Source organism: Coffea arabica, chromosome 7c, assembly GCF_036785885.1.
Source record: "Coffea arabica cultivar ET-39 chromosome 7c, Coffea Arabica ET-39 HiFi, whole genome shotgun sequence".
Classification (NCBI taxonomy): domain Eukaryota; kingdom Viridiplantae; phylum Streptophyta; class Magnoliopsida; order Gentianales; family Rubiaceae; genus Coffea; species Coffea arabica.
The window spans coordinates 8,764,026-8,792,017 of NC_092322.1; the positions used below are offsets into that span (position 1 = coordinate 8,764,026).

Sequence of the window (27,992 nt, forward strand, 5' to 3'; positions counted from 1 at the left end):
GATGATTACGGCCGAGGCACTCGTCCATTTTGCAGTTGCAGCAGAATCGAACAAATTTGACAAGTTCAGAGAGTTACCCATGGTATGGTAACTTTTTGTCTGAATTAACTCGAGAATTTATGAAAGTCTTGGTCCTCAAATGACAAGATTTTTGTAATCTTCGTAGATGTTGTATGCTTCATCGTCCTCAGCTGGACTGAACGGACTAATGAAGAAGTCTGCTCATCTACTCTGTGAGCCGCAGTAACGAGTCTCTCATGCAGCTGGACGCGATAAAACCACCAAAGCAGAATATCTTGATGAATTTTAGGTCCAAAGGGAGGAACTCAACTCAAGTTTACCTTTTTTTGTGAAACATTTACTAGTCCAAAAATTTATGACCCCCTCGTTTCCATAATTGTGGATACCCTGAAAGATTTTCTTGTTGCCCATGTCTATGGAGGAGTAGACACTACTATTTTCCGGCTTAATTGTACAACACGTACACGGTTAGTTTACCATCAAATGGCATGAGTCCTTGACTTATGGTAAAAGGGCTGCATAACGAACCTTAAATCTATATATAAGAATCGGGATCCAAATCACAAGATACAATCAATGTACAACCCTCTGAAGGCAACAAGAAGATATCCAAGACACTTTCATGTCAACCCATTAAAAAGGAAAAGAAAAAAAAGAAAAAAAAAGCTCATGTCATCTTCTACCATTCTTAACTCTGAATATAGTACAGCGAGGCATACAGTACATATTATTCAAACAGACAGAAAGAACAATAGCAGGTCATTGATATGTATATGCGTGTCCGTGTGTGTATTTCCCTTTTGGGCACCAGTTCATTGATTAGATAACTTCAAAATATGTTCTGCACATCAGTTCCAGTACAAAGCTTACATGCATTTTTAATGCTTCTGGTAAACCTATCAGGGATTTCTGGTTTTCTTTGCGCATTTCCAAGGAAGAGAGCATTCAAAGATCAGAGATGAGATGTCTGGAGAGGCTCCTGCGTCCTTGAATGGAGCCTCTTTCTCCCTATCTTTCAATTTCTTAAGCGTATATTGGATTCTTCAAACGCACTTGAAAGTAATGCACACCAAACACAGGGATAGCAATCTCTATCCCTGAAGTGCATGGATACAAGGTTTTCCTCAAAGAATTTGCAACTGAAGATCAGCATAACCAACCCTTTCTTTATGCCTCTCAAAGAGATCTCTAAGTGCTTCAACAAACTGGCCATGTACTGCCGCAACCTTTTATTGGATTTAATTGAAATAGAAAAAGAACTCAGTTAGATCCCTGGAATCCTTTGCCCATTTAGCTCAGAAAAATAGCAAAACACCGACATCTGTGCTTCACCTAAAATCTCCCTAAAGCAATGCAGACCTGTAACTACAGTCTCTTGTTGGTGCAGTAATGTACCAATATATTGCGTAAATAAAGAACAGTCATATTGTTGGAAAGGTGCCAGAAATGAATTTTACTCAGATAATTCCACCAGAAGAGATGTACTGGCAATACACATACAAGTGAACATAATCTGTAGGCCTCTTCAAGCGCCACAGGCTGAAAAGTAAGTTCCTATAATAGTTTCCAATGGAAAATAAAGTGTTAAATCCATTAATTTCTAACAATGAAAGATAGACAATAGCTCTCTATGATCCGCACCCCATTCATTGGATTTCCCTTCCATCGACATAATTTCAGTTGCCACAAAATAGTTTAATTTCATGTATAAAAAACAAAGGTTCTGGAAGTACCTCTTCCGCGGTAGGTTGTGGATTTTTCTTGACTTCAATTGGTTTTCCAACAACAACATGCAATGGATGCCTCAAGGGCATGGGAGACCTGCAAGAGATTACTATGTGCTTAACTCCAAGTGAAGTGACATTCAATAAAGGAAACTATCCAAGAACTACACTTTTTGGAAATAAAAGATCATCTGCATTTCACTTCCCCAATGAAGAACTCTATTATCTTAGTTTAGAATTTATCCAGCTTCATCATGCTACTTCAGATGCTCTCATTAAACAACAACAGACCACTAATTGAGTCCAAGTAAAATTAACCATGCACAAGACGTGACTAAAAGTAAATTGGATTGACATACCCAAGGACACCCCAGAAAACAATAGGGGTGAATTTTATAGCTCTAGAAAATTCCAAGAACAACTTGCCACTGGGCTTCAACCACCTGTAGACCTCTGTCTGCATCAAAATGAGAATCAAGAAGAGAAGTACACAATCATTCAGTGGCAAGATGCAAAAGCAAAGCTATACTATTGACAATAGCCCTCGTGATATTGTGAGTAATGGCTCCAATTCTATGGTGGAATCTAGCACAAGGGAAACTCAAATATGGACATGTTTATGCTCTAGCAGCATAATTCTTTTAGGGCAAAACATGTGGAACCAATAATATATAATGGCCCCATTCAAAGCCAAAGGCATTCTGCTACGTATGCGTAGTGCAATACACAAGCCTTAGACATTACAGAGGGTGTGTTATCATTTTTTTCAAGCTCTTCGACATAGGACATGGTGCCAAATTTCCAAGATCTTTTAGATAGCAGATGTTATGAACAGGAGAGATACATACATACATATATACATACATACATACATATATATATATATATATAGAGAGAGAGAGAGAGAGAGAGAGAGAGAGCAACAAGTACCTGCCCAAAGCAAAAAACTGGAACTAAAGGTTTGCCTGACTCCATAGCTATCCGTACAAATCCTCTCCTTGACTTAATAAAGGCAATCTACAACGACAAGCTACACAATGAACACCAGCTAAGGGAATTACAGGCATGACAGGAAGAAAAATAGAGGGGATTTTCTAGTCACAAAAGTATATGCGGAAGTAGGATATGATAAAACTTTGGGCAATTCCAACATCCCCTCACACATTTCTAGTTTGTTTTCTAAACTACACAGACAAAGTTTCTTCCTTTCTCCCATCTCTTTTAGAAAACTCAACCATAACACTAAGAGAACTCAAAAGACGAAAGGATGCACAGATGAGCAGGAAAATTATGTGGATAAATTGCCTACCAATCTCAATCTTCTTGTCCGAAGATAGAGATCACATGTTTTGTAATACAATTTGGTGATCAATGCAGAATAGTCTATGTGTATCTGGAAAGTCCTATTTCGTCTTTTCAAAGATGAATAATGGATATGTGCACCAAATACTATGTGAACATCATGGTTTGACGAATACTTCAATAAAGTGGATCTTTCACAGCATTACAATCCTCTCAATAGCTATCCACAAAAAAAAGTGTAACAGAGTTGTATAATGTTTATAACTATATCAGATTTGCAAAGCTTGGTAGCTAAAAATCATATATATATATATATATATATATATATATATGCAGAACAAATGATGAACTTTGACTCAAAAATCCAAGTACAACACTAAACCTCTGAACCATGCTCCATGCGGAATGCCTCTTGAACTCCACCCGGCACTATGATGCAGCTATAGCCAGATGCCAAAAGGGAAAGAAAGTTTCTCCTTGTTGCTGGCGCAAGTCCCAACCATGTCCATATATGCCTCAGGAATGGTGTATAGAAAACCTGGTCCAATTTTTTCATAACTCACACGAGTCATTTCCTACAGCGACTATATAACTAAGTTCACATGAATAATAGGCCTAAGGGTCTTACAGCAGTACTTGCAAGAACCTTGATCTTGGGGAGAGGCATAAAACCTGTAAGGTCAGCAAGTGCAACAACCCCAACTGGCCAAACAGAATGCGGCTCATAGCCAAAAACTGCACAGAAGAACTTCTACTTTTATATCATTTTCATGGAAAGTGCTGGGAGAGGGGATATTTCCCAACAAAACATGCTTCAATAAATGCATGAGGCTGGGAAGATTTGCAGTGGAAAAGAGGATCAAGCGAGATAAAGAAAGAAAGCTAGTGAAATTTGTCTGCCTCGATACCTTAATAGTCATTCTCAGAAACTTGGACCCTCATTGGGTTCATAACTAATGTCTTCCTCTAGCAAAATGCAGTAAATCATTAACGGATGGAAATTTCTTGATTTATAAAGATCAAATGTAAAAGTTATTTTGAATGATTAGAGCATTCCTCATAAATCAAGTCATGATCTGTACTATCTAGAATTGGGTTTCGTCGAAAAGTATCATGGTTTGGTCAAGACTCCCTTACTAAAGACAAGTGTCATTAGCTTTTTTGACTACCCTTCTAGTAAATGTTGCAGAAGATACGGTACTATTTACCACCACCCCATCAATTATGATGATCTTTACAGCGAGCCTGAAAAAAGTTGATCTTGACTTGAAAGGGAAGGCAAATACCGTAAGCCTGATTAGGATCAAAGGCCTTATAGTCCTCCACATACAAACAAACCGGAAAGTAACCGCAAGCATGCTTACATATATACCTGAAAATTTACCAAACAAAAAAAAATGCCACCAATTAAATGAACTCCCAAGTTTGTCTGTCATTATCTGAAATAAAACAAAATTTTTAAAGATTAACCTAGCTAATTTTCGTCCCCAGTTGCTCCTCTCATCAATAGGAAGCACCATAAATATCACCAGCAATCCAATTACCCTGAAATTTTTTTTTTATTACGACAACAATTTCAAACACTTCACAAAGAATATATATTAGAGACACGCATAGAGAGAGAGAACAGAGAGAGCGAGAGAAAAAGACTGACGCGAGGGCTTTGGAGAATGGAAGGAAGATGAAGGAGGCGAAGACGACAAGGGCATTGAAGTGAACCGAGCCAAGCCAAAATATCAGCGCCAGGACCGTATGAAATAATGAGCCTCGAGTTCCCTTGAACTCCAGCGCCGTCGACTGCTCCGGGGGTTGTTTGTGAGCTAACAATTCTCCATTCATCTCCGTCGTAGCCATATGCTGATGATCTTGAGACCGAGAAGTAGAACCAGGACTTCGTTATTATTTATGCAGAACCCGAAACAAAACAGCCAACCGAAAAATGAAAATGAGAAGAGTGCCGTCAAGTTAAGAGATGACAAGGATGGTGTCTGGTGCCTTCCACCATTTGGAAATTTTGTGACTTAGGTTGTGTTTGGATTGCATTTTTCGTCATTTATGAAAAATTACTGTAGCGATTTGATGTATGTGAGGGAAAAAGGTGATAGGGAAATGTGATCACGGAAAACAACGTAATTTTCCGACGGAAAGTTGCAATCCAAGCAAGGCCTTACTTTCGCTTACGTCTCTTATATATACGTCACTACCAAACTATATATTTTTAAAAAAAAAAATCGAAACTTATTAGTACTAGTTTGTAAAGAAATATTTCAAATAATTGCATTGATTGAAGAATTAATACTACACAAAAAAGGGAAAAAAAAAAAAAGAGAACTTGAATTTGTTATTGAAAAGAGAAAAGAAAGACTACTCTTTTTTCTTTCCTTTCATTTTATTTTATTTTTTATTTTTTTTGGGCGGGCTTGAGAATGAGATATGGGGTGATGGATGGCGATGCGAAATGGATGATTGTAGTTTGTTTTTGTTGATTAAGCCAGGCTGTGAAGAGTGGTGGTGTCACATGCCAAAATTTCATTTAAAATACATAAATAAATACGTGCTCTCCTCTCCCTACTGAAGATTATTAGATATAATAATAAATTATGCAAATGTGATGTGTCTAGGTCCCACTTCTTTTTTTTTCTTTTTATGAAAGGAAAAAGTGACAGTACTACTTTCACGCACCATTATGTTTATGGTATGATTTTTATTTATTAAATTATATGGTAAAAATAAAAAAGATAGTACGTACACAGGTTTTATTAGTACTTCTTGTACACAGGTTTCTCATTTTAGTACTTGAACACGTTTTAATTAATCATCGTCATAAGTCCCAAACAGAAATGAATAAAATAAAATTTGAGGTTTCGTTTTGAAAATGTTCATACAGTCACTGGTAAAACAGCTTTAGAAGCGTTAGCTGAACTAATTCACTCTTCAATGCCTTGCTTACAATTAGAGGTGTCAAAATGGGTGACTTGGGCGGGTTTGGGTTGGGTAAAATGGGTAATGGGTATAAGTGAGTCAACTCATTTATACCCATTTAATTAGATGGGTATAAATGGGTAAGTCAAAAAATGAATTGGGTAACCCAATTACCCATTTATAACTCATTTATTTTAACTTTTTGCAAACTCATTTAAATTCATTTTTTGCAAACTAAGTTATCAATTTATACCACTCTTTGTACCCATCATTAGTTTTAAATATTTACTTATAATGTTCAATAAACTTATTTACCAATTTTTTCATTTATACTCTATGTCACAAAATTACCTATTATTTAATAATTGAATAATACGAATATAAAAATTTGAATTAAGTACTATAAAAATTAATCCAAAAATTTTGAACCCCTAACATTTTTTTCATATATAAATTTAAAATTTCATTTTATAAAGACAAGAAAATAGGCTAAAATTTATCATAAATTGGTAATGCTAAAAAATGAGCAAGTTAACAAACTAAGAAAAAAATAAAATAATAAGATAAAACCAACAAATAATAATAATAATAATAATAATAATAATAATAATAATGTTAACATCATGACAAAATGAAAAATTTGAAAAAAAAAAGGGTAGGGGAAAAGAAGAGACTTGGGGGGAAGAGAATTTTAAATGGGTTTGATGGGTTACTCAATAATACCCATTTATTAAATGGGTATTATTGGGTAACCCATTTATACCCATATACAAAAATTTAAGATACCCATACCCATCTATTCATGGGCGGGTATGGGTAAATCTAGTTAAATGGGTTGATTTGCCACCTCTACTTACAATAATATTAGAGTATTTGCTTGCATCAGAGTTACACCTGTAGTATTTTTCATTTCTTTCTCTTTGTTGCTTACAAAGTTTTTTTTTTATTTTTATTTTTTATGTTTTGTTGCTTACAAAGTTGGAGTTAGTATTTGCTTGCATCATTAAACACGTTTGTAATCAAACTTTTTGATTATATCAAGTCATAATCTATACTGCAGTAATTATTCAAAAAATTTGCTATCCAAGCACGCGGTCATAATTTGCGTAACTCTTACTTTCGGTAAGAAAATGTAAGAAAAAAGCACGCGGTCATAATTGCGATGATCCACCGACCACAAGGTCTTGTGGCACTTATCGTCTTTATTAAAAGTAAGATAACAACGTTCGATGGTCCATCAAACCGTAATAAAAGTTGTATTTATTTGGAGTTAGTTGACTGTTGAGATGCCTTTTTGAAGTTGTCTGAAACTCATTGCTAAACATTAGCCGTCCGTTGTCTATGGATCTGATTCTATTGCCTTGATCAAAGAGAAGGATGATTATCAGAGTAACGCTCAGCACAAGCAAAGCTCCAAATTTCAGTCACATTGATATATTTTTATCTCATATGGATTGGTCTAATCTTGGGTGGGTAAAACTTGTTCTTGCATTTCCTGTTTGTCCATGATGTTCAAAATTTCAGGCCTTGTCCAGGGCTTTGTTGTGAGGACTTAGGAGGCACCCATGACCTTGACTACTTCCTGTCTTTCTATAAATGGAGAGATGTAGAAAATATATCTTTGCATTTTATAAAGATGAACTCACGGTTTTCTGAAGTGGTAGCTTGTAAGAAAGGAAGATGTAATATAATAGTTGCGATTTTTAATACTACTATTTGTCAATCAAAGTAGTTGTAGTAGTAGTAAATGACAACCACCCTCTTGTCACGTTCTCCCTTCTTTCATTATGCAGACTTCAGCTATTGCTTATTCTTATCTGATCTGATGATGGGCTCTGATCTCATATCTCTATCGTTTCTCTTCTCCCATGCCACTCGTTTCTTCCTCTCTCTCTCTCTCTCTCTCTCTCTCTCTCTCGATCAAAGTATCGAGATTGGGGTCATCTTTGTTAGTCAAATGCCTGCATGCTGAGTTCAATATTGCCTCATTTAGGCAAGGTGAACTTACTGGACGCATATCGTTTCTACTCTTCTACCATAAATAGATGATGCACACGAGAAAATGCTGCCAAAGGAAAAGAAATCTAGAACCCTTTTAAATTCATTTCTTGTTATTTGAACAAACAAGCCAAGGAATCGTCCCAATGAACGTCAGTTTTTTGTGAGGTGTAGTTGCATTCAAAAGGTAGCAATGGTTGGTTGTGGATGCAAAGACAACCAACCAAGTCTTGACTTGCATTAATTTTTTTTCAACTGCCTGTGTCGGTTTAAAGAGGTTTAACGTATTCTACGTCATTTAGGTTAGTGTTGTGAAGACAATCTAAGATGAAAAGTTTTCTCCCATTAGCAATTAAGGAACATACGTCGCGAAGAAGAAATTTGCAGTTGATTAAAGGATCGATGCTATGGAGTTTGAACCAACTGAATCTTCTTCACTATGTAACCAATTTTGGCTTTTCACTTTCTTCCTATTGAAAATGATGGGATATTCCAAAGTCATCCATGGAAGGGTTCGGGCTTGCTATGCCATTTCCCAGGAGGGTTGGAATCAGCGTATTGGAGGTATCTTTAGGCAGAGTCAATAACCAGGCACCACCAATGCATTTCCATTTCCACGCCAACATAGTTAAGATGGTTCCTAAGAGATAGGTAAAAACGATTACTACAATGGTGACACTTCACCGGATCCCTCACACTACTTGACAAAGAATTTCGTTAATGATTGTCCAATTTGTTCTTACAGAGAATCCAAACATATAAAGCCCTTGATTCTCTTTGACCTCCCAACAAGGATTATATGGTAGGATAGCTATGTAATGGTAACAAGATGACCTTTCTTTTAAATAGAAGAAGAAGAAGGTTTTAGTACATCTCTTTCCTAGGAAGGTTTTAGACAGAGGCCATATCCACTAGTTGTTCGGGCATGTGCAGAATTTCCTCTTGTAAATTGGCCAACATTACATAAATTTGAACGCTTTCTTCAAGAGTCTAGCGTCTGTGTTTCAGTTCAAATTCGTGAAAATTAATGATTGCTTGAACTTGGCTTTAATTATTTTGGAGAAACAGTGTAGAGTGTATGTACTAATTCAGATTTCCTTATTTTGTAGTTGATAGCTAAGATGCAGAATCATGATGATTTATGAGCTTTATGATCTCCATCAAAAGCCTTAATCAAGCCAAATGTGATGGACATAGATATCCATCCTCCTATTAGAACTCTCATTGCAGATAATCTTATGGGTGAACCGCCAAGAAGGGCTCCAAGTCCCCCAAACAACACCAGAGCAATAGTTGTTACCACCATTATTATCACAATCCTGGTTCTGTGTTGAGATATCGCCACAGCAGCCACTAGGGGAACCACCGATCCGCAAAGAAAAGCCAAGGCTGATGCTGCTGCTGCCTTGTATGGATTAGGCAGGGCCTCCTCTTTGCCATCAACTTGCTCTTGCATCCGTTACCACGACTTTCATCATCGGAGGCCTTGAAGGAGCCAAAATATGGGGCAGACTCTGCATAGATGGAGACAATTTCCCTTGTGATGACTCACTTTCGCTGGCCAGATTTACAAATGGAGATCTGTTTGGTTCTGGCACAGATGGATGAGGAGTTAGAAAATGGATGTTGATATTATCACCAACTTGCAGGTCGCGCAACTCACCATCTGAACAAGTTTTGTGGATTGTTGATTTTTCGATGTCCCTCTGGGTTGTGACAGAAACAAACTCTCCGACAGCCATGCTGCAGGCACCTGCAAGAGCTCCTGCAATCCCCGAAATGATCATGGACTCCTGATCGTCTTTTGCTGCACCTATTCCGAGCATCATGGATGCAGTCGAAAGCAAACCATCATTTGCACCAAGAATGGCTGCTCTAAGCCATTGAGCTCTCTGCATTCCCTGTAGTACTTTTTCTTGTGTAGCTGTTACAGAAAGCTTATTTCCAGAACCAGGTTCAATTGACATAGAAGCAGCTATGTTATGTAGACAAAGGTCAGAAATGGAGCGTGGTTTTCGACTGGAAAGCACACTTCCTAATTCTTTACTTAAAGTCTGCAAGCCACACTCTAATCACGTGGAAGCAATGTGCATGTTGAGAATATATACAAGTAACCCACCCTATCCAATGTCGTCCAAGAAACAGATTCCCTTAGGTGGCACCAGTGAAGGCTCCAAAAATTGAAATGTCAAATTATAACGTCAAAGCCTAAGACAGCTCTGAAGAAGCTCATGCTGTACTTCTACAAGCTTCGTGAGTGCAACTTTGTTAACTTTCTTATTCTAGTTCTCCAAAAATTACAGCAGCTAGAATGAAATGAAAATGTATACTAACACAAATCAATTCTCACTAAAACAGCATCACTCTGACACATAAAATACCTCAAATATACAACTTACCCGAAACTTTAAACAACAATCTTGGGCATGAAATGATCTTGAATTTGAATAGAGATCCACTTTCAGACAAAATACAAGCATATATATTAGGAGAATTGCAGTCCCATAGGGCAATTATCTCACCAACGAGATCATGTCCCCAAGCCGATGGTAGAATTGTTCGTGACATAAACATCTCGTTGCTCATGATATACACTTAACAGTACCATTTTGATTCATAACAAGCCAATCGAAACACTCCGATGATTTCTTCATTCCTCATGACACCAAACTCTCAGATAAGTAAGACAATCTTGACAATAATGGCGATGAGATTACAATTATGACAATAACAATACCAGCAATAACAAGAATCAGTGCTATTATGACGAGTCACAGATAGAATTCAATTGAATATTTTCCCATGACAAACGAATTCTTTCCAACCAATGGAACTTCACCAATGAAACCATTTCAGCTAGTTTACGGGCTCTTCCAAGTAGAAAACTGATTTCATTCTGTGACAAGCAAATAGAACCAGCCTGTAACAGACAAATCATAAATGATGGCCACGTAATAAGTTTAACATGCTCCCAAAGTCATTTTCCCAGCTGTCTCTGGCTCATGTAGCTAAAATCGTTGATCAGTATTAAAATGTTTACCACTGTCTTTTACACGGAAAAGAAAATAACTTCATGCTCCAGCTTGAGACAGCCAGCTAACTATACCATGGGTGACACGCATATAAAACATAGCATCTAAATATATCTTACCAGCACATGCAAGATAAAACCCAATGCATTTTGGCCTTAATACAACCAGTCATATATAACCAACAAGAGTTAAGTGGAAGGCATCCTATATTTGGAAACTACAACTGAATACTATAAGTAACCATCCCTGCGGTCCTGCTCTTCTGCCTCCTTGTTAGCAACTTGAACTGCTTTGAACCAAAGGAATGCCTGGATAAAATACATCTGGTTAATGTTATGCATCTTTTATGAATGAAGATTCAAGGGGAGTTAGTTTCCCCGGATTTGTAGTTCTATTGAACTAATGTCTAGTTTCCTTTAATGTTATGCATCTTTTATAACCAAAAAAAATATCTGGTTAATTAGCAGTAGCAGTTTAAGTAAAGCTTTCACTAGTATACACTCGCAATACAAGAGCATTAAAGATGGTCCAGGATGTTAAAACAGTTTTACTTGTATCTTTAACAATTTGCAGGAAGTGACATTACGCTTTTCGAGGTATTTGATATGCTAGATTCTGACAGAAAAAGAGCCTTAAATCAACAGCAACATTCAAGCAATTTGATGAGGTCAAATTGTAATGAATGCGAAGTCTTCAGAAGCGATATAGAGATCAAGAGCCATCCAAATCATTCTACTTCCTAGCTTGAGAAAGCGCCCCTTTCCTCTTCCCCCTTCTCCGAAAGAGGAAAAACAAACTATAGACAGACAAGAATAACAGCCGTGAATTTTAACAATAAGGGTATTATAGAGCAGCAATATTGAATTGTTCAGCGAGTGCATCTACTTTATCTATACAAGAGAAGTGGTAAGCTTTTAACATGGGAACTGAACTTCCATAAGACCACAAAATCTTTTTCATTTTTTTCCTTTTTCTTTATTTAACTCTCGTGTCATGCATATGAACGCTTTCTATATGAAGTTTGTGCAATGTCAGTGTAGAAAAGCGTAATCCTGACAATGATAATGCATTGTTTATTGACAAATATATCAAATTACTAACGACAAGAGCAGTTGTTGGAAAAGAAAATTGGCTCACCGAAAAGGGGATGCCAGTGAAAGCAAAAAAGCCAAGCAATGGAGCATAGAATACATTATCTGAGTTCAAAACTCCAAATGCAGGCCTTTGATTCGCATACTCAAAAACAGAACCAATCTGCAAAACAAAAGAAAACCAAGCAAAATTCAAAAGGTCTATTATATCAGCATCGACTTCCACAGGGAAAACGAAAGAAAAAAGTCTATAACAAACAAATGTGAATTTTAATTCAAAAAAATGAAGGGCCTTTACCGCAGCAATGGCTGTGACAGCTGAGGCAAGCAAGTAAACAAAGTAGGGAACTTCAAAGCTAGAAGAATCTTGCTGCGGCTCATCACGGGCCCAGGGAGGAGGCTCATCTGAGCCGGGCTTAGCCCAGGAAGGAACTGAAGGGTCATCATCTTCTCCATCATTCTTAGAAGAACCTTCTGTTAAGGCCGAAACTCTCAGCCTACGAGCATTGTTAACTGAAATTTTCTTCTTTGGTCCAGTTTTTAGGATGAATAGTGGTAAACTGAGGGAGCGAGAAAGCGGAAACGAATTGGGATGCCATGGTTTTGGTGAATGAATGAGTGAATTCGAGTTGCAGAGGGATGATGAAGCCGACGTTACCATCAGTTACAAGATTTTCAGGAGAATAAGGTTATGACTTAGTGATCCTACAATTTTCAGAGTGCAGGCCGCAGGGTCGCAACAAGAAGAATGGAGTGGAAGTATAAAAGAGAGAGGGGAAAAAAAGATTTTCTCTTATCTTTTGATTCTTGGATTTTTTTTTCAAGAGGAAATTGGGGAGAATTTTGAGAAGGTACGGTTCAGGTTTATCTACAAAATCCATGTTGTCCATTTCTATTTCACGTTTGGAAAATTATTTTCGCTCTATTGTTTTGGATATTTTTCAAAATCACGACTTCGTTTTCTCTTCTTAACCTGCAAAGCTAACTAATAATTGACATTACACATTTTTTTCCAGCTCTTCTCAGTCATAGCTCCATTTGGCATTTGCTTGGTTTGGTAAGTACTTTGGCGATTTTTAAAGGAAAAAAAAGAGGATAATTCATATGTATGGCATATATCTAGACCCGTAAATAAAGTTGCTAGAAATTCAAGCTGCTCGCTAACTATTTGTGAATAACTAAAATAATGGTTCGACTTGTGTTTGGTCAAAATCAAACTTAAGTGAAGATCAAGTACCTCGTTTGTGAGTTCAAGTCGAGCACGTGACATAGAGAAGGAGGCTCAAGTGTTTGACGTGTTTATTCGAATAATTAAGGTTTGTTTAATTAAAAATAATATGTATGTAAAATTACACTTTTAACTATCGAAGTTGTGAAATTTATCAGTAGAAAATCAAGTTCAAGTTTGAATTCGGCATGAAGGATTCTCAAGCTTACTTGAGTCGAGCTTGATCTCATATACTAGATTATTACTTGCTTGAATCGAGTTGGAGTTTAAAAATCTTTATTTGATTGAACTCGAGTAGCATTGTCGAGTTCAAGTTCAAATGTGGTATCACTCATCTTAATTAACCTCGAATGCATCCCTACACGCAAGTGTATACACTGACAATGCGTAGAAGATTTGCCATTTCTTTAATATAAAACTCCGAAGCTGGAGTAAAGCAATTTTGTTGCAAGAACCCTGCCAAAAACAATAAAAATGCAGTAGACTACAACCATTGGTCACCTTGTTTCATATCATAGTGGGCTTGTGACGCAAAATACAAATGGCAATTGTACATCTAAATAGACATTCAAAATGCCGCAAGGCTTTGGATTGCTCTTCCAGTGACCCAATTTTGCTTTAGTGCCTACGATAGTTGGGCCTGTTGTACTTTAGGCCTCTAGCCCGTGTGATGACACACTGGCCCATCCCAAAATACCATCGAGCGGTGATTTTCCCAGCGGCTTTGTAAATACGCGCACTAATCCGATTCATTATTCATGCTACCGTCTCTAAAATTCATTAGGCTTCTAAAATAAGTAAAATGATTAATTTTTCCTGCGTTCCAATGTAACCATTGGTAGATTTAGATACATACATAGTATATGTAAAATTTAATATTTAAATTAAAATTAAAATTAAAATTATTTATCATACATTCAAATATAACAGTGAATATATGGAAATAACGATTGGGAGGCATAAACCCCACGGGAAGTCGATGGAGTAGAGGATGGGGTAGGACGGAGGGTACCTTCCTCCCCACCCCCCACCCCCCGCGGCTAAAAAACGGGACAATGAACGGGAGAATATACGCCCGCCCATCCCCATTATATGTATATATATTATAATCATATACATAATATATTTTTGTACTGATAGTTATATATTTATAATAATACAAATTATTAATTAGTTATACAAATATGTTTATATTAAATTATTAATTACATTTTTTTATTAATTATAAGTTTTTTCGCCCCCCGTGGGTTCAGGGCAGAGTGAGGGCGAGGCAGGGGAATGTATAGACAACAGGGCGGCGGGGGATAGGGGAATGTGAACTGCATAGGCCTAGCGGCAGCACAAATTCAAAGGCATTGAGATGAATTCCAATGTCCAACATCTTGTTAGCTAAAATAAGGGTAAGCAAACCATTTTAATTAAAACTAACATGCAGATGATTCTTAATTCCATCTCTTCTTCATTACGCTTAATACGTAAAAACATATGCATAATAGATAATTAACCATGGATGCCTTGTAAGGCTTGTGCGTTGAAAACGAAGTGGTGTCATGATGGCAAAGCTCCATAATTAACACCAATTTTCTTCGTGTTAATAATGATAGTAGGATCATTAGCATTCCAGAGTGTGTTTATGCTTTTTTTTTCTAGTGACCATCATAATAATTGTAACCGTTATCTCTCTATTTACCATCATTTCCCTCAACAACATCCACCCCCCCAAAATGCCATGGCCATGAAAGAACGGTATCGGACCTGTTGCAAGAGTCTTTTCTCGCGCCGAAAAGCATGGAATTGTCAACTAACTTTCTTGAAAACCATAAAAGCAGCGGCGTTTTGGTTTCTTCCCTTCAAGATTTTGCCTTCAGGCCCTTAACGGGTTCTTTAGTCAACCAAAGTTCACAGCTTTCGGGGCAACTCTGTCTTGCAATACATTTCTTACAAGTCTTGTTTTGCTTTTCATGATGGTTACTCTGACGGCCAACTCAATTGACAACAACGGATCATTTTTTTTATAAGGTCTCGTATATTTGAATTTTAACGTTGATATGAAAATTGTGTTGATGGATGATCTATAAAAATTTTTATAAGTAACTTATAATTGCAGGAATATGTTTTAATCTACGGTGGTGATCGAAATTCAATTGAACTTTTTCTTCCCAAAAGAAAAAAGGAAGAAAAGGGATCATTATTCTAGCATCGTACGTACCTCTTAAAAATTGTTCATACGGGCTTAGGGTAGACGAAATCTTGAAAATTTTAGATATTGATGCATAGTTGCAAACTTGCAGTATTGAGGGTCTTTTCTTCCTGAGATTTGGGAAGGCGTTCTCATAAAAACTTTTTGCGTTTGAAGGGGGAATTTGAGGGAATATATGTACGTTATGATCCTTCAAAATGTTGTCCGATTAATCAATTATTTTGCACGATTAAAATTATGCAATCCAGATGCCGTAATGGGCCACTTCTGTTAGCGAAGAGTGAAGACAAGCGCATGCAAACCAGTCAGTTAGAAAAAAAAAAAAGGCACGCAGTTCCTGGGGAATGTGGCCGTCCACCATGTCTCCCATTAATTCATAGCCGTTTATATCCTGTCCGTGAATTTCATGTCAGCCTACCCCAAAAGTTCAGCAGGTTGTTTATTAAAGAACTGGTTACGCTTTACAAGTTGTAATAAGTCACCTACGGTTTAACAAATTTTGACGCTTCAATTTTAAATGTAAATTAATTAAACATTGCATAGCATGCACAATCTCTGCAAAGACTAGAAATTCTAGCTAGGCCTTCAGGTAAACTCGTATCATCAATAGACTTGTTTTATTTCTTCGTCTGTTCCAAATTATAATTCACTAATTACGACAAAATTAGCTAATTTTTGTTAATTTGTGTGAAAATCAATAGTACTATCAAAGTGGGACGAATGGATGGAGTATTTTTGTTTTGTCGAGACTATAATCAGTGGCATCTATTTAGTTTCTAACGCACTTTAGTGACCTTGCAAGTTAATAAAGTGTGAAAGGAATAAAAGATAGCAGCTAGTTACCGTTGGTTGAAAAGAATGACAAAATGATCAGCAACATGCTGCTTTTCACCAAACGAAATTAGCACCAGCAATCGTCTGCAGAGTTTCTTGTTCTTTAGAAGAAATGTGGGGTGGCAAAAGGCCCTTCGTACATCTCTATCTCGTTGTAAGATTGCGTAAAGCTTCTGGAGTCCAAGAATTTTTGGGGGATGCGCGAGCTTGTTGATAAGATGATTTCTTTCTGTTTTGTGTTATGCACATAGTCTGGTTGTTATACGTACGTTTCTTCGAATTCTGTTGTTTTCTGCTTTTCTCTGGCTTTTAGGCTTTTTCCAGATCATCTTTCATGGAGTTTCACGAGGTCGAAAATGACTGGTTTTTGTCCGTGATATGGAAGAAACAAGAATTATGAGCCAAGACAACTAGCAGCGAATCATGTTTCAGTTTATGAAGGAAGTTCTGGGGTCTGAGTACACGCTGTTCTTTAGCAGATTTTTTGTAAAGCAACGATTTTCTTTTCCCAAATAGTAAATGGATAATTTGTTGGGAATATTCGTCTTTTATTTACTAATACTTTTTGTCGGCCAATGTCATTGTAGTCTTAATGCAAAGAGTCATTATAGCTCGCGTTAAAGCATTTCTCACCATTATCATTTCATCTTCCCCAAAAATGTGTCATTTTCATCTCCGCTAAAGTGTGCACACAAGCAGGAATGAATGAGTATATACGCCATGTGCAATATTTGATAATCAAAATTAAATTGAGATTAGTCGTCGTACGTTTAATACATTATTATGAGTGCTCATAACGAAAAATATTTGTATTGGACGAAATTAGAATTGACGGTCTTATATACTGTAACCGACACGAACAAAGATCTCGAATATAAAGTGAAAGACAATAATGATTTTCATCGCTCTTCAATTTTGGGCTGTCCTTTTTCTCGATGGATGAATAGTTGAGGTACATGAAATGTATAGGCAGATACCATAATCATGAAATGGTAGAGAATCAGCATGGTAATTGAGTGAAATCTATTTGATAAGAGTTGCCTAATCGTTCAATTCATGGTAGCTAGTGCATAATCTATGTAACCACTAAAAGCTTAATTTAACTAATAATAAATGCCATCATTGCCACAATTCAATTGATAACTCGGGCAAACCTTGTAGGGCCGCAGGATCCAGTCAATGGTGTTGATGCAGCCAATATCTGCTGTTGAGGCTCGTGATGAACAACCTGAGTCATCATTCTGTCAAGCTTATAAAGTTAATTAGGGTAGAATTGTTTCTTTAGGCCATAAAGTTAATTCTGCATTAGTGCAGATTTATTGAATGAAATTATTTCTTCTGTTTAAAAAAAAAAAAAAAAAAAACTCCAACTCTTTTGCTTAGATTGTTAGTGATGCTAATTTCAACCTCTATATTTTTTATTCTATATGCAACTAAAACTAAATCAAAACTCGAGGGCTTTTTTTTTTTTTTTTTAACTTACTAAGAAAAAAAAGAAAAGAAAAGAAAAGTTTGGGACGTTTTATTTGGCTGTTGCAAGCTGCCAGATCCAAGTTAGACCACTCTGGGTTGAAATCAAACCAGTAAATCCATGATGGTTTACATTCAACAGTTGCATTAACACGACAGTTCATTGACAAGTCAAGAAGGTTTTCGAAGGGATCCAGGATATTTACTATTATTATTTATGTATGGTCCAATAGCTCGTCCTGGGCTTTCCAGACAAACGACATATGCGACATCTGAAAGTGACTCTATATATGAACTGATAGCATCTCTGCAACTAGAAAGGGACTGAGATGGAACGGTGAATGACCCCTCTTTTAGTTTTTGGGGAACGCAGAGAACTTCCGGCATTGGTCAAAAAGGATGAGATGTGTCCACATTCGATATCTTGGTGTTTTAGGGAAGAGAGAGCATTGGTGGATGACCAACTTTAGACCTTTTTACCGAAACTGAGAAGACAAAAAGCTCTTGAGACCAATATCTCCTCACCTTTAGTTCACAGGAGGAAGGAAAAAAAAAATGAGGACCAAAACTTTAATGCTAATAACAGAGGGATTAATTTTTGAGTTAAATGTACTGCTGCATTTAGGCAATTTTTCAAATTAACTTCTCACTTTATAAAAAAAAAAAAAAACAATATTAACGAGTGTAAATAGAACGCATATGAAAAAAAAAAAAGTAATAACAAATACAATAGTTCTTACTTTAGAAACTAAAATACATATTGTATTGATTTCACAAAGGTAGATTTGGAGACAAACCAATAGTGAGAGATTCGTGAGGAGTTGTCGGTATTGCACCACTCCCTCTCAAAACACGATCACAATAATTCAATCATGTTAACTCTATGACAAAGGACAAATCCCTAATTATGTGGGTTATTGGAGCTTCTCATGGTCATTCCTTGTTTGGATTGCAACTTTTCGTCGGAAAATTACGTTATTTTTCGTGATCACATTTTTCTAATACTTTTTTTCCCTCACATACATCAAATCGCTACAATAATTTTTCCATAAGAAATGTAATCCAAACACAAAGTATTAGTACTTTTTCTTCAAATGCCATGCAAACATGCCCAAATAAAACCCACCGTGGGAGAGCAAGCAATTGTTTGGAAATGTCTTTTTTTTTTCAGAAAATTTTACATTTTTTTAATATATTTTTTAATCATTCTTTTACTTTATATACATCATATCGCTACCATGCATTTTTCCATGAAAACTCCAAAATTGAGCAATCCAACAACAAGAAGGGTGGTTAAATACGAAGAAGAGGAGAAGAGAAACAAAAGACATTGGAAAGGGGGGAAAACACAACATGCCACATTCCTCAAATCCATCAAGTTATGACGGAAAGGAATTTCCAGTGATACAGTCATAATAATAGTACGTAGCAGTTATTAATGACTTGAAAAAGAACGGCTGTCAGTTTGCTGTGGCATCGTACGGAGATAAGAGTAGCGTTTGATTTGATTTCCAAGGAATATCTTTTAACTGTCTGTCCCCCGTGAAAATGCGCCCATTTCCGCTGGCTGCTTGCTTGCTGGCTATGGATACGGTGGAGAGGGCATCGTGGTTGGTTCAGTTAAAAGCAAAGTCATTCTCTGACGTTCACTCCACACCTTCATCCTTGAATCTTGATCCTTAATCCCTTCATTCCCATCCCTCTCTCACCAGTCTTTCACGTTTCTACTTTCAAGACACTTTTTTCTTGAAAAAAAAATAATAAAACAGTTTACCACAAAAACTCACAAAATCCCAAGACTTAAATTGGTCATAAAGATAAGAATCTCACGTCTTAATAGTTGCTTCAATCTGTTCCATCCCATGTACGCCCATTCCACCACTAGCCTTTAGGCCATTCATATTTGAGGGTCGCCAGGAAAAGGCCACCTTTCTACTCTTTCTTGCTTTCTAACAGCATAGTAGTACTTGTGAATATTCTCCCACCCTTTTCCGTCTCTCCCCTCTGTTTCAAACCATTCTGCAGCTCTGCAACCTGCATCACCCCCTCACCCTCTTCGACCATAAATTACTGATAACATAGTACGGTGTTAGCATCCTCGTCACTTAGTTATTTCCTCCACTGTAAAAACCCAATCTCTTTTCTTAAACTCCTTGTGTTTTATGGTTTAGTAGAATCATTTTGCTTATCTGGGCTTTATCCGGGATAAGGAAATAAGATATGGGTTCATTTTGTACCAGTAAAAGGAGTGCTCTTTATGCTATCTTTCTTTGTGTTTTTCTTGTTCAGCTATGCCACTCTGCTTCTTCCAAGGTAAACTGGCCTGTTTTTCTTCGCGGAGCACGTTTCTACAGCCATTCAAAATCTGGACATAAGTGATAATTTGTCTAATTCGTATGATTTTTGTTTTTTTGGGTCCTCTGCAGTTGTATGTGGTTTATATGGGCAGCAGAGGAAGTGATGAGCCAGACGAGATTTTGAGGCTAAACCGTCAAATGCTTACTGTTGTCCACAAAGGAAGGTCTAGTCTTTCTCCTTTTTCAGTAAGCATGACATATTTTTGGATCTTTGATTTCTCGTTTGAATCAACGCATCATCTTGATACAGTGTGGAACAAGCAATGGACTCGCATGTGCGTAGTTATAGACATGGTTTTCGAGGCTTTGCTGCCAAGTTGACGGAAGAACAAGCTTCTGAAATTGCAAGTATGACAACTAATTTCTATTATATATATATTTTTTATCTTTGTTAATCTTATGTGGAGTAAAGATATGGTTTTTTGAGGCTTGAGAAATGATAAGACCATTACTATTCAATCAATTCTGGGCCAAGAAGCTAATCATGCAATTTTGTATTTATGTTGTATTACTATTGGTCAAGCCAAAACAGAAAATGCCAGAACTTTGTATCAGTATTTCCTACAGAAATTATTAATGCTGTTTTGTATTTATGTTGTGTTGGTCAAACTAAAACAGAAATGCCCGGAGTAGTATCCGTATTTCCCAATACCAAGAGGAGTCTGCACACTACTCATTCATGGGATTTTATGGGCCTCATTAATGAAGAGACTATGGAAATACCTGGTTATTCAACCAAAAATCAAGTGAATGTTATTATTGGTTTCATTGATACAGGTGATTTCTCTGTGCCTTTTGTTGAGCGTTTGTTAACTACTTTGATCAAGTAGGTAGACATGTGACAACAACGGTCCCTTCATTGATAGCTTGGCAAGGAAAAGTGGTTGTCGCTTGGGTGTTCCTGTTCCTGGTGCAAAGTCTAGCGGTTTATTTATATTTTCAGTTATACTTTTCTTAGTTGAGAAACATTAAGGACTAAGATGTAACACTTAGCAGTTGCTGCCTAATTTCTTATCGAGTACAATCCCCCTGGCTCAGAAGAAAATGTTTAATTGATGGAAATGTTTTCTAGTACTTAAGGTTTCAATTTCCTTTTCATGCTAAATGTAATTTTTTTTAAATAAATGGAACTTTTTTCTTTTCCATTTTTTGGATCACAGCAATGGTGATACTGTTAGTAAGCATAAATTATTGTTTGTCAACGGTTTCCATTTCTTCTATACAATATAATTGTACAGTTGGGCAGCTATAGTTGGGTGTGGGTGTTGGGAATGACAGGTTCTACCAGTTTTACCCTGCTTACGTTGCTTCAGTATGGCACAAACTTTGAATTACATACCTGGTAGGATGATGCTCTGTGCAACAGGAATTTGGCCTGAGTCACCAAGTTTCAGTGACGCTGACATGCCTCCAGTGCCAGTTGGATGGAAAGGAGAATGCCAATCAGGGGAAGCATTTAATGCTTCAACATGCAATAGGTGTTTCTGATAGTTGTCTTGCTTAACCAGCTAGCCATTCAAGTTCCTTTTAATGGTGCATTTGATATTGAGACCTGGACAAATTTGTAATCCTGCAGGAAAGTAATAGGTGCAAGATATTACTATAGTGGCTATGAAGCTGAAGAAGATACAGGAGAGACCACCACGTCTTTTAAGTCCCCAAGGGACAGCTCAGGCCATGGCAGTCACACAGCTTCAACTGCTGCTGGTCGTTATGTGCAGAACATGAATTATAAGGGCTTAGCAGCTGGAGCAGCCAGAGGGGGTGCACCAATGGCTAGGATTGCAGTGTACAAGACTTGCTGGAGCTCTGGTTGCTATGATGTTGATCTTTTGGCTGCTTTTGATGATGCAGTTAGAGATGGAGTTCATATCATTTCTCTATCTCTAGGACCTGATGCTCCCCAGGGCGATTACTTCAATGATGCCATTTCCATAGGGTCGTTCCATGCAGTTAGCCGGGGAATAGTGGTGGTTGCTTCAGCTGGAAATGAAGGAAGTGCTGGATCAGCAACAAACCTTGCTCCATGGCTGATTACTGTTGCTGCTAGTTCAACCGATAGGGATTTTAGATCTGATATCATTTTGGGAAATAGAGCTCATGTCACGGTAATGGCTTGTGATCTCTAAGAAATGGTGATCTTTAATTATTCCTCCGCCTTACTAGAAACTATTCATTGAATAGGGAGAAAGCCTGACTCCACTTGAGATGAATGCATCAGCACGAATCATCCCTGCTTCTGAAGCTTATGCTGGATATTTCACTCCTTATCAATCCAGGTGAAGCAAAAGGTACTTCGCTAAGTGTACATTGCAGATATTAATCCAGAGACAGGAATCCCTAATTTATTTTCTTTTCTTTTGTTCATCACACTAGTTACTGTTTAGATAGTTCTTTGAATAGTACAAAGGCGAGAGGGAAGGTTCTGGTTTGCCGACATTCTGGAAGTTCAACTGAGTCAAAGCTAGCAAAAAGTGTAGTTGTTAAAGAAGCTGGGGGAGTCGGGATGATTTTAATAGATGAATCAGACAAGGATCTTGCTGTTCCCTTTGTCATCCCTGCAGCAATTGTTGGGAAGCAATTGGGTTCGAAAATCCTGTCTTATATCAATAATACACGGTTAGTTTCTTCTTTCAGAGAGGTCCTGTCAAGTATTTGGTTTGGGTAAGCTCTTCATATGATTTATTGTTTCATGTTGCAGAAAGCCTTTGTCAAGAATTCTATCTGCTCAGACTGTACTGGGATCTCAACCTGCTCCTCGAATAACAGCATTTTCTTCAAAAGGCCCCAATGTTCTTACCCCTGAAATTTTGAAGGTAACTCATCTATAAGAAGAGGCACAATCCTTAGACACAGGAACTTCTAGAAAATTCATTGTGTTTTCTCATCAACATCACTTTCTGGTTTCGAATTTGTGAACATCTTGAAGCTGAAAATTCTATCATTCACACCAAGCCTCTGTTTCATCTTGGGTTTTTTTATTAACCTCCTGGTGACTAGTAGAGGGGAGGGCAGGATTTTTTTCCCTTTTGCCCACTCATGCTTGGTTTATAACTTGTTTGCCTTTGTAGCCTGATGTTGCAGCTCCTGGGTTAAACATTCTGGCTGCCTGGTCTCCAGCAACTGCAAAATTGAAGTTTAATATACTATCTGGAACTTCAATGGCCTGCCCACACCTAACTGGGATTGTGGCTCTTATAAAAGCAGTGCATCCTTCATGGTCACCATCTGCTATCAAATCTGCAATTATGACAACAGGTAAGCTCACATGTCCTGCACGGGGAAACTCATGCACTATATAGCTCTTCTATATGGCTCCTGATTTTTTGTTTTATTAGTTACTTTTTGTTTAACAAAGTAGTGAAATTTGCATATGTTGATGCCAAGCTAGGAGAGAATGTAAGCAATTTTTATACTCCAGGAAATATAACGTTCATATCAGTGAATATGCGTTTATCTAGATCATATAAATTTGCAAGTTAAAACCATTTCTTCAATGAATCTGACTTTTCAACATAAATGCAGCTACAGTTTTGGATAAGCATCACAAGCCAATCACAGCAGACCCTGAGGGGAGAATAGGAAATGCATTTGATTATGGCTCTGGCTTTATAAACCCCTCTAAGGTACTTGATCCAGGTCTAGTTTATGATGCGAAGCCTACAGATTATAAAGCCTTTCTCTGTTCAATTGGTTATGATGAGAGATCGCTTCACCTGATCACAAGAGACAACAGCACCTGCGCTCAATCATTTGCAACAGCATCTGACCTTAATTATCCATCTATTGTAGTCCCTAATCTTAAACAGAACTTCTCTGTGATCAGAACTTTGACGAATGTGGGAAGGCAAAGAAGTATCTACAAAGCTGTTGTATTTGCTCCCAAAGGAGTCAATGTTACCGTTGTACCTCGACGAATAGTCTTTGATAGCTACGGGCAAAAGATTAACTTCACTGTGAATTTTAAGGTAGCTGCTCCACCAACGGGTTATGTTTTTGGATCTCTGTCGTGGAGGAACAGAAGATCATGGATAACATCCCCGCTTGTCATCCGAGCAATGCATTCCAAGATGGGACTGGTATTTTAGGCCTGGCTTTAGAAGAGAGACAGCTCGTGGCTTCTGAAATTACAGCAGATATAGGCAAGTAAAAGCAAATGTACATTCATAAGATAAAGACAGGAAGAGTTTCCTGCATTATTGAATGCACACATTCTTTTGAAGATAGCAAAAATGTGATCAGTTGCAGTCTACCGCAAATATGCATAATTTCGAACTTATTCATTGTCTATTGTCTATCTTCTCCATTTCGTCTACTGCGTTGACAATTTGTCCTAACCACTGTTTTAAAGCATCAAATGATTGATCCCCACACAAGAATTTTTATGATGTTTCGCTCGAAAACTGTGGATAGAAACCTCCCTCAAAATTCCCCTTCACTTTTGTGTGTATAGACTCCCAAGTCTCCAAGATGGTCCGTCAGAGGGTTTTAGTCTCGCGTTACTTTCATGGAATCAGCTGATTAATTCATCAATATTCAGGAACCAAATTTGAGCCTGACGCCTCACCTTTTCACAATAAGAAAATGTGCTGTATGATAAAGGGGCGTAGAAAAGTCATTTTAGTTTAAAGCTCACAAATTTGTCTAACACAGAAGGCATATGTAATCTCCAATTGCTAGAAGAAAAACGGATGCAGAGGTATAATCTCCAACTGTGACCAAATGTAAAAAATAAAAAGAAGAAAACAATAAGTTTACAATACTTAAAAAATCCAACCCCGATCAGTGTCAAAAATTCCACCAAGAACCAGCCGCTTGCGAGCATCACAAGTATATGTTTCAGAAGCATACATTAGGATTAATAATCGAGGTGGGACTGAACTTGTTTCTATAAATTGTATCATATCTACAAATCAAGTACTCTAGACTGGACCACCTCCAGAGAACAGGAAAATCGAGTTATTCACTGGCCTTGGAAACTTCTAGAGGATCGATCAGGCCTTCTAACACAACAAGCTCATCTAATAGTGATAATTTCTCTTCTTCAAGGGCCTTAATGTCATCTTCAACAACTTTTAAGTCCCTTCCTAGCCCGAAGCTGTCCTCCTCTAGAAGCAAATACTTGCGTCTCAAAGCCCGATAATCATTTCCAGATGATGGAGATGAGTCTGAGGTTGATTTGTCAGGTGGTTGTGAAACTGCAGAAGCTGCATTTACCAAGCCTCTCTTAGATGGCTTCTGCACCGTCTGAAATGGAAGAGCACGCAAGTCTTGTATTTTCTTAACATTTTCCCGTTGCAAGGGAAGCATGGAAGCCTTCTGCATTGAGGATTTCTTTTTCCGTGACTTGGGAACTAAAGTTTCATCAGATGAAAGTCTCCTTTGATCTTGCATTTCTTGTTACCCAGTCGTATAGCACTATTCATATGAAAGGAAAAGCATTAGTGCAGAAATAAAAAAGTATCGACTATGCCTCACAAATCTTCAGAGCATAAGAAAACCAAACTGATTTAAGCTTCACAGACTATGGCCAATTATAACTCCTTAAAAATCGCTTTATAAATATCATTTTGATAACGTACAATCACCAAAAAGCCCAAGAGCATCACAAGAAAAGAAATATAGCTCTCACAGCTTAATGCATAAAACCACCTAGGAACTGGCAAAGATTATTCAAATCGCAGTAATCATAGTCAATGAACCTAGCATACAAGAACCAAGGCAATGCTTGACATAAGTATCAGAACAAAACTCTATGGGCTCAATAGTTCTATAATTAAAGAAGTATAAATGGCATTCCTACAGCGCACAAGGATATAATATCGAGCTTCTACAAACACTTCTTATGGCTGACTCACTTAGAGATCAAATAATTTCACGCGTCCAGAAACACCTGTCCTTGACCATCTTAAAAACCACACACGTATCTGGTAGGCAAAGCAAAATAAGATGCATAAAAACTAGCGTATAGAGTAAATATATACTACTTTCCTGATCATACAGCAGCATAGGGCTCAAAATTTTCAATAAACAAAGCTATGGGAAGGGCAGTATCATCATCACTCACATGTAAATACCTTTTCTATGCAATGGTAAACAAACACTTGCATCATCTGTTCAACAAACAAAACCATGAGAAATATACTGTGGATTTGATAATACACATGAAAAATGACTGCCTGCTTTTAAATCAGCTGGAAAAACTTGGATCATATGGTCCATACCATAGACCTCAATTAGAGTTTTCCTTGATTGAACCGACTTGATCAGTTTCACCGCAAAACCTAAATCAACTGCTTGCGTTTCTTAGCAGGCTACGTGACAGGTTTTTCCTGTCATCAGTATTTGTCAAAGACTGGTACTCAATTTGCCAAGTTTTGTTCAACAACTAAAAGGAGTCAAATTTAGGTTCCGAGTTCCGGCACATCAAACATATTGACAATGATAATGGATCTCTAAGTACGACCATTATACTTCAAAGGATACCCACGAAGTAAAACTCAACACGTTCAGCAATTTCTCTTTTCCACTAAAATTTAAGCAAAAGATTGAATTTTTATCTAGAAGAAGATACTTAGGAGTTAAAAATCACACAAAGACAGACCCCCAATTCCTAAATTTGCAAGAATTAGATGTCAAAGTGTCTAATTTGAGACCAGGTAGCAGCCTTACGGAGACTTTCACCATGATTTTCAGAGACTTTTATGGTATAAACAAATATTAAAAAAAAAAAAAGAAAAAGAAAAACTTACCCGTATCCAATTTATGAGAAATTGCGCAGAAAGACAGAAATAACAAATCAATCTTCAACCCAAACTTCTCTTTTTTGAAGACTCTTCAGTAATCAGCAAGTGGGTGGCAGAGATTCAAGAGAAGAACAAGGAAAAATAAAAGGGCGAAGAAGACCAAAAGGCTTTCATATCATAGGCAAGGGTGGCGGTGGTGAAATTTGGAGAGGAGAGGAGGATGACAGACCGACTCGAGGACGAGGGAGGAGATGGCCACGGAAGGTCAAAGTTAAGCACGGTCTTTTGTTGCTTTGACCAGATATTCCCAACCGGGTTTCAACCTTTTTGAAGATGTATACCGCGAAAAATATAAAAGGGATAATTTCAGAATCCTTGGGCAAGAACTTTGAAAAATGAGAGGATATAAAGTCCCTTCTGAATTTACTTTTTCCTTGTGGGAATCTGGATTGTCATAACACATTAATTTTATTTTTAAATTTTTATAAACTTAGTTGATACGGTTCTTTAATTGAAATTTGAGAGTTGATAATGAAGTCAAAAGGCCCTTTAATAGCTTTTTATGTCATTGGTTTGGACAAGAAATATTTACAATTATAAATAATTCACAACACATATAAAAACAACTTGAAATGTTTTATAATAAGAAAAATAATATTTTGTAACAACTTGAAAGTATCAAAAACAAGTTTATATATAATTTTTAATATTTTTTTATTCTTCTAGTTTTCAAGCCTTCGATCTGAACAAAAAAATTAGAAAATTCAGAAAATGTAAACGATTTACAGAACTCCTTAAATTAACTCAATACATATTACAGTAAAGAAAATAATACTTTCATTTCTTGCAAAAACTTTAAATAAATTTTGAAATATTACCTCTTTGTATCTCAAAGCGCGCTATATCTTGTCTTATTATTCGAATTAAACTTTCATGTTTTTGAATTTTGTTTTTGAATTATTACTAATATATTCAAGTATTTTAGACTTTCATGTTGTGAATTCCAGTCACTTTTTTTTTTTTTTTTTGTAGGTGAACTTAAAAAAAAAAAAGAGGGGGAGGGGGGG

General features: G+C 37.0%; 3 protein-coding genes and 2 long non-coding RNA genes across 8 annotated transcripts; 2 read left to right on the forward strand and 3 right to left on the reverse strand.

Annotated features, from left to right (window-relative positions):
- Positions 1 to 805: 805 nt before the first annotated feature.
- LOC113700139 (diacylglycerol O-acyltransferase 2D) lies at positions 806 to 5,033 on the reverse strand. Of its 2 annotated transcripts, XM_072057604.1 has the most exons (10): positions 4,702 to 5,033; positions 4,518 to 4,592; positions 4,334 to 4,419; positions 3,676 to 3,782; positions 3,430 to 3,585; positions 2,676 to 2,762; positions 2,105 to 2,202; positions 1,755 to 1,842; positions 1,522 to 1,575; positions 1,041 to 1,247 (listed from the first exon to the last, which is right to left on the reverse strand). In XM_072057604.1, exons 1-10 carry the CDS (start codon positions 4,899 to 4,901, stop codon positions 1,146 to 1,148), a joined length of 1,053 nt encoding a protein of 350 aa, XP_071913705.1. In that variant the 5' UTR covers positions 4,902 to 5,033; the 3' UTR covers positions 1,041 to 1,145. The 2 variants fall into 2 exon arrangements, with proteins under 2 accessions (XP_027076444.1, XP_071913705.1); XM_027220643.2 differs by lacking the exon at positions 1,522 to 1,575 and having other exon boundaries at positions 806 to 1,247; positions 4,702 to 5,030.
- A 2,870-nt stretch (positions 5,034 to 7,903) lies between these two features.
- Positions 7,904 to 9,993, forward strand: LOC113698183 (uncharacterized). The gene is made up of 2 exons (XR_003450128.2): positions 7,904 to 8,618; positions 9,077 to 9,993. It is a non-coding gene; the product is annotated as an uncharacterized lncRNA (long non-coding RNA).
- LOC113698182 (vacuolar iron transporter homolog 5-like) lies at positions 9,043 to 12,950 on the reverse strand. 2 transcript variants are annotated; one of them, XM_072057605.1, is made up of 3 exons: positions 11,586 to 12,119; positions 9,631 to 11,307; positions 9,043 to 9,558 (listed from the first exon to the last, which is right to left on the reverse strand). In XM_072057605.1, the coding sequence occupies exons 2-3, from the start codon at positions 9,932 to 9,934 to the stop codon at positions 9,407 to 9,409; spliced, it is 456 nt and encodes a 151-aa protein (XP_071913706.1). In that variant the 5' UTR covers positions 9,935 to 11,307; positions 11,586 to 12,119; the 3' UTR covers positions 9,043 to 9,406. The 2 variants fall into 2 exon arrangements, with proteins under 2 accessions (XP_071913706.1, XP_027073698.1); XM_027217897.2 differs by lacking the exons at positions 9,043 to 9,558; positions 11,586 to 12,119 and adding exons at positions 12,137 to 12,253; positions 12,389 to 12,950 and having other exon boundaries at positions 10,973 to 11,307.
- A 6,466-nt stretch (positions 12,951 to 19,416) lies between these two features.
- Positions 19,417 to 24,458, forward strand: LOC113699418 (subtilisin-like serine-protease S). 2 transcript variants are annotated; one of them, XM_072057607.1, is made up of 12 exons: positions 19,417 to 20,135; positions 20,249 to 20,343; positions 20,430 to 20,527; positions 20,798 to 20,956; positions 21,546 to 21,657; positions 21,756 to 22,287; positions 22,364 to 22,458; positions 22,556 to 22,798; positions 22,881 to 22,995; positions 23,251 to 23,437; positions 23,705 to 23,805; positions 24,006 to 24,336. In XM_072057607.1, the coding sequence occupies exons 1-12, from the start codon at positions 20,043 to 20,045 to the stop codon at positions 24,105 to 24,107; spliced, it is 1,932 nt and encodes a 643-aa protein (XP_071913708.1). In that variant the 5' UTR covers positions 19,417 to 20,042; the 3' UTR covers positions 24,108 to 24,336. The 2 variants fall into 2 exon arrangements, with proteins under 2 accessions (XP_071913708.1, XP_027075587.2); XM_027219786.2 differs by having other exon boundaries at positions 19,423 to 20,135; positions 23,705 to 24,458.
- A 423-nt stretch (positions 24,459 to 24,881) lies between these two features.
- On the reverse strand, positions 24,882 to 27,348 carry LOC113698102 (uncharacterized). The gene is made up of 2 exons (XR_011817763.1): positions 26,932 to 27,348; positions 24,882 to 25,597 (listed from the first exon to the last, which is right to left on the reverse strand). It is a non-coding gene; the product is annotated as an uncharacterized lncRNA (long non-coding RNA).
- Positions 27,349 to 27,992: the final 644 nt, after the last annotated feature.

Coding starts and splice junctions, on each gene's coding strand:
- LOC113700139 (XM_072057604.1), bottom strand. CDS start 4,901: ATGGCTACGACGGAGATGAATGGAGAATTGTTAGCTCACAAACAACCC. Junction 4,420..4,517: donor TGGGGACGAAAATTAGCTAG/GTTAATCTTTAA, acceptor GTAAATTTTCAG/GTATATATGTAAGCATGCTT. Junction 1,248..1,521: donor CCTACAGATTATGTTCACTT/GTATGTGTATTG, acceptor ATCCAATAAAAG/GTTGCGGCAGTACATGGCCA.
- LOC113698182 (XM_027217897.2), bottom strand. CDS start 12,751: ATGGTAACGTCGGCTTCATCATCCCTCTGCAACTCGAATTCACTCATT. Junction 12,254..12,388: donor CTGTCACAGCCATTGCTGCG/GTAAAGGCCCTT, acceptor TTTGTTTTGCAG/ATTGGTTCTGTTTTTGAGTA. Junction 11,308..12,136: donor TCACTGGCATCCCCTTTTCG/GTGAGCCAATTT, acceptor TATTTTATCCAG/GCATTCCTTTGGTTCAAAGC.
- LOC113699418 (XM_027219786.2), top strand. CDS start 20,043: ATGGGTTCATTTTGTACCAGTAAAAGGAGTGCTCTTTATGCTATCTTT. Junction 20,344..20,429: donor ACTGTTGTCCACAAAGGAAG/GTCTAGTCTTTC, acceptor ATCTTGATACAG/TGTGGAACAAGCAATGGACT. Junction 22,799..22,880: donor TCTTATATCAATAATACACG/GTTAGTTTCTTC, acceptor TTCATGTTGCAG/AAAGCCTTTGTCAAGAATTC.